This window comes from Hordeum vulgare, chromosome 3H (assembly GCF_904849725.1).
Source record: "Hordeum vulgare subsp. vulgare chromosome 3H, MorexV3_pseudomolecules_assembly, whole genome shotgun sequence".
Lineage (NCBI taxonomy): Eukaryota > Viridiplantae > Streptophyta > Magnoliopsida > Poales > Poaceae > Hordeum > Hordeum vulgare.
Window position 1 is genome coordinate 90527388 of NC_058520.1, and position 11204 is coordinate 90538591.

Genomic DNA, 11204 nt, shown 5'->3' on the forward strand with positions numbered 1-11204 from the left:
GCTCGATCTCGCAACGAGAAAGGAAAAAAGCTTCAATTTAATCACATCATTATCCACATATTTCTTATTTTGCATATCGCAAAGCTCAATGAAGGTATTAAGATGGGATGCGGCATCTTCACTAGGAAGGCCAGAGAATTGCTCTTTCATAACAAGATTCAGCAAAGCAACATTGATTTCGTATGATTCCGCACTAGTGGCGGGAGCAATCGGAGTACTAATAAAATCATTATTATTAGTATTCGAGAAGTCACAAAGTTTGGTGTTTTCAGTCATGGTGACTTCCGCAAGCAAGCAAACACACAAGCGAACAGAAAGCAAGCGAGAGAAAAGGGCAAACGAAAAAGGCAAATGTTTTTGTACATTTTTTCTTTTCAGAAGTGGGGGAGAGGAAAACGAGAGGCAAAAAAGTAAATGCAAGAGATGAGTTTGCGACACTTACTTCGATGAGTTCTTGACTTGCTCCTCCCGGCAACGGCGTCAGAAATTCTTCTGCTACGGCTACTGAAATCATTTTGTTGCCTCTTGAGCTTCCGTCGGTTTTTTCCTTCATGAGGAAAGGGTGGTGCAGCACAGGAGCAGTAAGTATTTCCCTCAGTTTGATAACCAAGGTATCAATCTAGTAGGAGAATCGCGCCAAGTCAAGAGTACCTCCGCAAACACAAAAGAGCTTGCACCCAACTCTATAAAGGGGTTGTCAATCCCTTCAAGATTGATTGCAAAGTGAGATCTGAAGGAGGAAAGTGCAACGAAGTAAAATTGTAAGGCTGAAAATATGGTGTGAAGTAGACCCGAGGGCCATAGTGTTCACTAGAGGCTTCTCTCAAAATAGCAAATAATACGGTGGGTGAACAAATTACTGTCGAGCAATTGATAGAACCGCACAAAGTCATGACGATATCTAAGGCAATGATCATACATATAGGCATCACGTCCGAGACAAGTAGACCGATACTTTCTGCATCTACTATTATTACTCCACACATCGACCGCTATCCAGCATGCATCTAGTGTATTGAGTTCATGACGAACAGAGTAACGCTTTAAGCAAGATGACATGATGTAGAGGGATAAACTCAAACCAATGATGAAAACCCCATATTTTTACCCTTGATGGCAACAACACGATGCGTGCCTCGCTACCCCTTCTGTCACTGAGTGAGGTCACCACACGGTATGAACCCAAAACCAAGCACTTCTCTCATTGCAAGAATCATAGATCAAGTTGGCCAAACAAAACCCACAACTCGAAGAGAATTACAAGGATATGAAATCATGCATAAGAGAGATCAGAAGAAACTCAAATAAGATTCATAGATAATCTGATCATAAATCCACAATTCATCGGATCTCGACAAACACACCGCAAAAGAAGATTACATCGGATAGATCTCCATGAAGATCATGGAGAACTTTGTATTGAAGATCTAAGAGATAGAAGAAGCCATCTAGCTACTAGCTATGGACCCGAAGGTCTATGGTGAACTACTCACGCATCATCGGAGAGGTCATGGTGTTGATGAAGAAGCCCTCTGCGGGCCCCGTGGCCGCTCCTAGGGGGCTTGTGGGGTCCCCTGCTGGCTCCTGCCTTGGTTCTCAAGTCTGGTGCGTATCTTCTGTTCCGGAAAAAATCTTTTCGGAAGTTTTATTCTGTTTGGACACCGTTTAAAATCCTCCTCTGAAAAGGGTCAAAAACACGGAAAAAACAGGAACTGACACTTGGCACTGAGTTAATAAGTTAGTCCCAAAAAAGATATAAAAGGCATACAAAACATCCAAAGTTTGACAAGATAATAGCATGGAACCATCAAAAAATATAGATACGTTGGAGACGTATCATCCCACAATACCGCCGAATCAAAATAAGACTAATGAACTAAGCAATCTGAACATCAATGCCCACAAACACTTTGTGTTCTACTCGTGCATGTTATCTATGCATAGACCTAGCTCAAGATGCCACTTTTGGGGAACGTCACATGGGAAACAAAAGTTTTCCTACGCTCACCAGGATCAATCTATGGAGATCAACAACTACGAGAGGGGGAGCATATCTACATACCATGTAGATCACTAAGCGGAAGCGTTAAGAAGCGAGCTTGATGTAGGCGAACGTCTTCGTGATTCAATCACGATCCGTCCCGCGATCTAATCACAGACGTCCTGATCAAGTATCGAACGGGCGGCACCTCCGCGTTCAGCACTCGTACAACTCGATGATGCCTTAACCTCCTCAATCCAGAGAGCGATGGTGAAGAAGTAGCTTGAGTTCTCCGGCAGCACGACGACGTGGTGGCGGTGGTGGTGCGGCTTTCGCGGCAGGGCTTCGCCAAGCGGTGCCGCGACAGAACGAGAGAGAGGAACTACTAGAGGGAGAGGAGGGCAGCGTCGTGGCTATTTCTGGTGCGGCTACCCTTCCTCTCCTATAGTATATAGGAGGGAGGGAGGAGGGGTGGCTCCCTAGGGTTTCCCCCTAGGGTGGGGCGACGACCACCTTAGAGTCTTGGCCCCCAAGCTAGGTAGGGCGGCGGCCACATCTAGGCCAACCCACCTCCTTGGCCGCATGTGCTTCAGGTGGGAGGGGCGGACAACCCATAACGGGCTGGTGCACCACCTCTCACATCCCATGGGACCCTCCGGGATAGGTGGACCCTCCTGATGGACCCCCAGAACTCTTTCGAACCTCCATGACAAAACCGGTAACCTTTCAAAACTATTCCGGAACTTGAATACCAACTTCCCACATATCAATATTTAACTCCAGACCATTCCGTATCTCCATGTTATGTCCGAGATCTCATCCGGGACTCTGAACAACCTTCGGTCACCAACGCAATGCTCAACTATACTAGATCGTCACCGAACGTTAAGTTTGCAGACCATGTGGTTCTGAAAACTATGCAGACATGACCGAGACACCTCTATGGTTAATAAAAAATAGCGGGACCTGGATGCCCATATTGGTTCCTACATATTCTACCAAGATATATATCTATCGAACCACGATGTCAAGGATTCAGCTAATCCCGTATGAAGTTTCCTTTGCCCATCGGTATGTTACTTACCCGAGATTCGATCGTCGATATCTCCGTACCTAGTTCAATCTCATTATCAAAAAGTCTTTGTACTCATTCCGTAATACAAGATCCCGTGACTAACTCCTTAGTCACATTGCTTGCAAGCTTCTTGTGATGTTGTATTACCGAGTGGGCCCTTAGATACCTATCCGTCATACGGAGTGACAAATCCCAGTCTTGATCCATGTCAACACAACAGACATCCTCGGTGATACTTGTAGAGCATCTTTATAATCACCCAGTTACGTTGTGACGTTTGATACACACAAGGCATTCCTCCGGTGTCAATGAGTTGCATGATCTCATGGTCATAGGAACAGATACATCGACATGCAGAAAGCAATAGCAGTAAACTTGATATGATCAAATGCTATGCTTACAGTTTGGGTCTTGTCCATCACACCATTCTCCTAATGATTTGATCCCGTTATCAAATGACAACTCATGTCTATGGCTAGAAAACCTTAGCCATCTTTGATCAACGAGCTAGCCCAGTAGAGGCTTACTAGGACACTTTGTTGTCTATGTATCCACACATGTATTTGAGTTTCCGATCAATACAATTATAACATGGATAATAAACAATTATCATGAACAAGGAGATATAATAATAACCACTTTATTATTGCCTCTAGGAAATATTTCCAATAGTTGCCAATTTACATCATCTGTTGGAGTTGGGTCTTTTTTAGAGATGTAAAAACCAGTTTTTGGTGATATAAATTATACAACACCTACTTTCACATCTTCAAATTTACGTCTTCTATTGGAGATGCTCTTAATACTCCCTTTGTTCCTAAATATAAGTTATTTTAAAGATTCAAATACCGACTGGACACCTAGATACAAGTCATTTTAGATATTTCAATACAGACTAAATAAGGTCTTATATTTAGGAACAGAGCAAGTACAAGCCTACTGCAGTCCACGCATTGAAGGCTGCTTATTTCATTCTTAAGAACAAAAATGGTTATACTCACATAAGGATACAACAAAATTAGAAAAAACACAAAGCACGATCTCCGACAAGAATCACCTACACTAGAAAGGGCTTTGTTGCATCAACAACCATCACCGCTATAAGGACTCCATTGGAGGAATCATCCTTGAGGTTTTTGAAGTTTCTTGAGTCATTTGGGTTGTCTGGAATCTCAGACCGATAAATACACCTTGGGTATCACGATAAGGTCAATGGATCAACTAGATCTCTATTTCAAATACGGAAACTCCGCATAGTGGTATTGGGAAGGAAGAACTTTCTCCACCTTACAAAAGAACCAACATAAAACATAGTCAACACAAAGATTCGGGTGGCAAAGACCCACCTCCACTCACCCATTGTCGATGGCGAACAACATGCCATGGAAGCATATGCAAAGCCGGGGGAGTTTTATTTAACGGAGAGATCGCCGTTAAACCATCGTCTCAACTCCCTTCCCTAGACTCCAAAACCTACTCATCTACACCATCGAAGCTCAAATTGATACACTATCGTAGTCACACAACTCCCGTTGAGGATGCGAGAGTCATGGGAAACGTCGATCCGGCCGGTGGAAGCTAAGAAACCAAAATGAATAATCTTCTCCTCTTAGTACCCTCCCTTGCTCTGAGACTATTCCACGAGATATTTTTTCCATTTCAGATATAACATAATTTTTGGGATGCCGTCGAGATCTTACTAAAGAACAAGTTCTTAGTAAAATCCATGTTAGTAAATTGTGTGTTAACTGCTTTGATCTTTATTAGTTGTTTATTTCCTTTCTCGAGATAAGATATTGATAGGTTCAATCAGGTTATTTATCAAATTGCGAATTGGTCGAGTAAACATTGAATTGAGTAGAACATAAGATTTTTTCCCCCAAAAATACATAAAGGTGAATTGATTCATTTAAATTTAAAAATCTGTAAAAATATCTATAAAATGTTCCCTAAAAAAATTTATAATGTTGGAAATCTGAAGCAGAAAGTGGGTCCTCTAATCTCTATATTGAGTTCACATGAGACAGGAAAAACCGTGAAATCTGCCCATAGAATGTTGATCGCACGGTTAAGAAACACAACCGGAGATGTCTCCCTCTTCCCGATCTCAGGCACACAAGCCCTAAACCCGTGCATGGCACTCCCCGCCTCTCGCCGTCTCTCCGCCGCCGCCGCCGCCGCCGCTCCGAAACTCTCCTCCCTCTTCACGCCCCGACCCATTCCTAAGCCTCGCCCTCCGTCGCCGGGGTCCGGCGATGATCCTCAGCGGCGGAAGCCGATGCCGAAACCAAGGCAGCCGTGGGGGGAGGATGCGTCGGCGCTGCTCCGGCGGCTTCACGAGGGGCGATACCTTCCGGGACCCTACCTCTCGGATGCGCCGCACGTAGTGTCCCCAGACGCTGTCAAGGCCGCCGCCGAGCGGTTCGGCAACGATCACCAGGTCGCCGCCAAGTGAGTTCCGATTCTCGTATTCCTTGTGACCTCAGTGGTCTAGCATCCTTGACGGTTAGTGGATCACATATGGATGCTTCGAGAGATCATGGGTGCTATTAAATGTCCATCAAACTTGCAGATTTTGAGAGTCAAGTGGCTGTGGTTTCAGGGTCAGTTTTCACTAGCAGTCCATCTTGTATTTAAGAACATTTCCGGAAAGATGGTATTGTAGTAAGTTTGGCCTGGAATGGTGGATGAATTGTACGACTGATTTCATTGGACCTGACAAAGTATATTTTCGGGTAATATCCAGGAGAAGTAGCAGTGTGTATCATGTAGCTTGACTTGAATTGGAAATAGAATGGTCTGGGGTTTCTGAATATGAGATTTATACTATGGATTGCAGTGACATTTTCAATGTTTCTAATCTTGACTTTGCCGGAGTCTTTGGCATGACAAAGGCATCCAACCTGATTCTAGCAGTGAGTTGCTTAAGTTTGCTCCAGAAAGATTGAATTTGGTAGTTGTAAGTTGTAATTTTGAAGGCATCAGTCAATAACAGATCCTTTCAAGCGACTAGATTAATCAGAGATAGTGCAAGAACCAAATTGATGCTCATTTTTGTTTGAAATGCCATCTATAAGCTACCCCCTCCGTCCCATAATATAAGAGCATTTTGACACTAGACAGTGTCAAAAACGCTCTTATATTATGGGATGGAGGGAGTAGATCTTATAAGCCTTGTCAATCAGTGTGCTGTCCTGCTGGATGAGAACATACATGCTTCTATTTTGTTGAATTGAGTTCATTATTCCATTTATATGGTCTAATCGTAGGTACATTTGCAGAGAACGTCATCTTAAGACAAAGTAGTGGATTAATTATTTGCAGAGGATCAATTGTTTTTGAAAGTGGGAACTCTGTGTGTTCAATTTTCAGTGCTATGGATGTTGCCATGGCAAGGCTAATGGTGGTTTTGGGCCTTTAGGGCATATCGCATCAACAACTTTGGAAACTATTGTTCTTGTTCCCATGTTTGCTACCTTTATTTTATCACTGAATAATGTGAAAAGGTAGCTGCATAGTTCTTTGTGTGTGTGTGTGTGTGTGTTTGTGAACTAGTGTGTTTATATTATTAGCCTAAGGTAAAAGGCGGAAATAACATGGTAGCACTGTTACTAATCATTTGATTCATCTGTTGCTGAACCTTTTGCCTGTTACCCCAGATGGTTGTCGGGGAGTGACTTGAAGAAGCTAGCACTGTTTGGCTGCCCAACTGTTGAGCGAAGAACAGTTTTTGCATCCAAGAGATTACGAGCTTTCTTCAACTTGCGAGAAGACCAGGTATATGACTTTCAACTCGGTAACTTTGGTACTAGAACAATTGTTCCCAATACATGTTTGGGATTTCTATCTTACATGTTGTTGTCTTTCAGGTATGCAGCTCTTGTAAGATAAGAAGTTCATGCCAGTTCGTTAACCAGGATGTGCCTAGGTATGATAAAGTAATCCTGTCAGATATTATGAGGATCCTTGCTTTGTTTGTTTTGGATGCATGTCCTCAGGAACTGCAGGTTACTGCTGAAGTAAAAGCTAGTGTCGGCAAACTTCTCAAGGACACCATAAATCTAAGCATGTAAGTGCTTTGAGGGTATTTTGTAATCAGTGGAGGTACTATGTACATGTCAGGTAGATTTAGGTTCATTTTCCCACTCTTCATTTTCGTTTGTGCCTCAAGCATTGTAACACGATCTGAAGCAACTATATGGAGTGATGGCCACATTTATTCAGAGCAGATAGTTGATGGTCATGTTTCATTCAGACAATACCTGAAAGTTGGACTGCTGGCCTCTTTGGGTTTTTTCTCTGTGATATTTTCTTTGTTTTTTCTCTGTGATATTCTGTTTTTGCTTGATTGTTCGACTTCGGTAAGATATTGTTCCATCATGGCTCTGGTTTATGGGACAATTTGGTACAAAATTTCTATGTCGACAGACTAATTCAGTCTCATAGACATGCCTCATGATGCACGGAGGGTTGGTATGGCAGTTGACAGTGACTGATATCAAACAAACTGATCAACGATGGTTCTTTCCCCTTGGTCATTCTGCACATTTGTCAAGATCCTTTTCCCTTGAGCATCTTGTGTCTGACAATTCTAAGACATGCTTATTCGACATTGCTTGCGTCTCCCGGTCCATTATGCCTGTTCCAATGTGTGTTCATGACCATTATTATATTAAGAAAGAAAACTACGTACTAGTAGTTGATACTTCCTCCGGTTTAGAAGGCGCGGTTTCGTTTACATGCATTTTCAGAATAGAAGAGGATTAAGGCGCGTGATATTTCTTGCATGCATTCCTTGTTTAGTGGTTGTGTGAGTTACTGTCCATTATCTTCTTAAATAGTTAGACGTTGTGCGGTTATTGTATGAGCACTTGTAAAAAAATAGAGCCAATCAAAATTCATCTTAGTCCGAGAGATTGCTCATGCGTGTCTTCTAAACCGTGACGGAGGGAGTATCATTTACGATATGCGGTTTTCTTCACCTGTGTGTTATTTATATTAGCACAAGTATATATTCCACATTGACGTGGCCGACACTTGCAGCATGGCTACTACAGTACCAGGTTCCCAGTGGGTTTGCTGTTTACCGATTACTGCAGTGCAGCGAAGTAACTCGACATGATTGATATTCACGGAGAGGCAGATCGTCCCCCGGACGGCGGTTCGCCCGGCAAATAGTCCAGCATCAGTCTGGCTTCCACGTGATGTTCATTACCCTGCTACAGGCCAATGCCATTTAGTTTTTGACCAAGGTACAGTCCTCAAACCTGCACCCAGAAAAAATCTGGTCTCCCTCCCATCATCGTCCATCAGTCACCAAGAACTTTTTTAAAAGGCCTGAGCACGTATGCGCTTAGCCGGCAGTGCTTTTATTAGTATAATCGGGGCAGTGCCGTTCATGTGCTCCTGAAGCTCCAATTGGCATCGGATCTCCTTATCCACCAAAAATCTGCAATTCCGGATGCGCACGCGGGCTGGGTAATGGGAGCCAGTAGAAAGCTGGAGCCCCTTTCTGAGGAATGCACCGTCACTTTCTTACCACCTTTTTCTCGCAAGATACGCAGTACGTTCCCCTGTAAGCTGTGACTGTAGTGCATCCTTAAACGTCGCCATGTTAGTTTTGCACAAGTAACCGAGAACCGTTCAAAGACGGGTCGTTTTCAGCGTGGTGATCCGAATTGAGCGATGGACCTGGAGGGCCTTTTTTGGTGCTGCGGTGCACGCCACTGATGACCTGCTTCGAGGTAACTTCGCATCATCAAGCCTTTATTAAAACACGGCCAGATTTTAATCTACTCCTAGATCTCAACTCAACTCTCTCCGGGCATCGTGTGGTCATGTGCATTGCTTGTTTGTTTGTTTGTTTGTTTATTCAGTCAGCCAGGCCGAGAAACGGGAACCCGCGGGCGTCCGCATATGCAAAGCGTCCGAGGCTACGGCTACTCCATCAGTCCCAGCTGGGTTCCTTCCCCGGTTGTCTGCAGGTGTGTGTGCGGTTGGATGGATTGGACGTCGGTCATATGGTCCGCATGAGATGGCTGTGGTTTTGTCAGGGACGGCAGGCGACTGAAGGCGACACGAACATCACATGACCCAATAACTCCAGCAGACCAGACTAAATAAGCACGGCTGCCAGCAGCTGATCATGGCCGCAACACCGTCAGTCTCTAGTAAAAATAAAGTTGCCTCCGTACGGTAGTGGTGCCGTTTCCAGCTTTCACCGCGGCAAGCGCGGGCCTCCCGTACCGCCGTGCCTCGAAATAACGGAATTACAGTACAGTGCTACGATTAGTCTACATCTATTTGGTGTTCCTGAAATTGGACACTTGTGTTGTGGACTGGCACAGCAGGAATGGGATGGATGGCCACACACACGGACGCGCCACGAACGGTGGTGTGGCCGCGGTGGCGCAGAGGATGAGCGGAGCGGGGGGGCGCGGCGTGGGCTCGAGGGGCCTCGGGTTTCCGTGATCACGTGGTGGCATGTTGGGGAAAACGGGACGGTGCGGCTCCGTGCGTGGGATGGGGGACGGGGACGGGGCGCTGGGCTCACGTGCACTGTGCGGCCCCCTGTCCCCGCGGGGACCACGCTCCCTCCCTCCCTCCGCACGCTCGTACCCGCGCCTGTCCCCTCGGCGTCACCGTCGCCCGCCGCGCGGATGTGTGGCCACACCGATGCCCATCGTCCGCCGGTCGAGCTAGAGTGCGCGTACACCCTAGGACTCAGAGATGTCAGTTGACGCAATATTTTCGTCGTCTCAGAAAAAATAAGGATCGCTGTAACACCTACTGCCTCTGTTCCTAAATGTAAGTTTTTAAGAGATTACTCTGCATGCGAAGTAAAATTAGTAAAGTTATATTTTTAAGTATGTCTATATACATTCTTATCTAGTATGCTAGTGGAACCTCTAGAAAGACTTAAGCCAACTCTAACGCGTGACCCAAAACGAACGTCGGTTCGTCCGCTTTTCTTTCGCTTGGGGTAGGAAAACACACACGACTGTCCGCTTGCGGTCGTGCAACCATCGGTGCGCCCAACGGGTTGACCACATCCCAAACCGTCCATTTGTTCGGACGCGAAAAAACACCAAAACCCAAAATAAAAACATTAAAAGCAACTCAAAAATATTATCACAGACATTAAAACGTTTACATTACCCAAGTACTCGCATTAAATATAAACAAAGATAATTTAAAACATTAAAAAAAGATAAGGACCGTCACCATCGCCCGTGGTCGTCGTCCTCGTCGCCGGTGAGGTCGACGTTATGGAGGTGGTTGCCAGAGGTGGACTGGCAGAGCCGCCTGCTGACCGGCTGCGGTGGCGCGTGCACGACCTCTTCGCACGACGGGAATAGTGACCATCGGCCGACCTGCAAAGTAGGACTGTCGCTGGATGTCGTGCTCGTCGGGGAGCCACATATCCTAGAGCAGCGAGTCCACGACGTACCTCCAGTCGTGGATGAGGTCGGGGGCAGGTGGGCGCGGCGACGATGGATTTCCTCTCGACTGGTGTGGGCGCTCACAGGGACCGGTGGGATAGGCACGCGGTCCGCGGAGAGGTGCCAGTTGTTGGGGAGGTGCATGTCGCCCCACGGCAACGGCGTGCGCGTCTCCGAGTACCACTGGCACATCTTTGAACTATTTTTTCTTTTATGTTTAAAATAAACTTTGACATGTTATAAAAAAGGAAATTAACAAAATAAATTTGTCATGATGAATTACTAAAAATTTTCATGATCCATCAAATAATTTTGACATGATTCATAAGTAAAAAAGAAATATGTCATCATTTATTTGAAAAATGCATGGTCACTTGCTCAAATTTACCATGAATCATATACTAAAACTGCCATGGTGAATTACTTAAATTTATCATGATAGATGCACTAAAAATTGTCATGGTTCATACAAAAAATATTTTGCATGTTCAAAATACTAGAATTGTCATGGTCAAAGTACTAAAATTGCCATGATCTATAAACTCAATTTGCCATGATAAATTACCAAAAATTGTCATGACCCATGAATTAAATTTATCATCGTTAATTACTAAAATTTGCCATAGTCAGTTAACAAAAATTGCAGTGAAAAGTAGTTAAAATACAATGATAGATTTAAATCTAGAAGAAAAACTAGATGAAACAT

At 44.6% G+C, this 11204-nt stretch overlaps 1 protein-coding gene across 1 annotated transcript; it reads left to right on the forward strand.

Moving 5' to 3' along the window:
* Positions 1 to 5132: 5132 nt before the first annotated feature.
* Positions 5133 to 7315, forward strand: LOC123439598. The gene is made up of 3 exons (XM_045116291.1): positions 5133 to 5507; positions 6716 to 6833; positions 6926 to 7315. The coding sequence occupies exons 1-3, from the start codon at positions 5191 to 5193 to the stop codon at positions 7127 to 7129; spliced, it is 639 nt and encodes a 212-aa protein (XP_044972226.1). The 5' UTR covers positions 5133 to 5190; the 3' UTR covers positions 7130 to 7315.
* The last annotated feature ends 3889 nt before the right edge of the window (positions 7316 to 11204 follow it).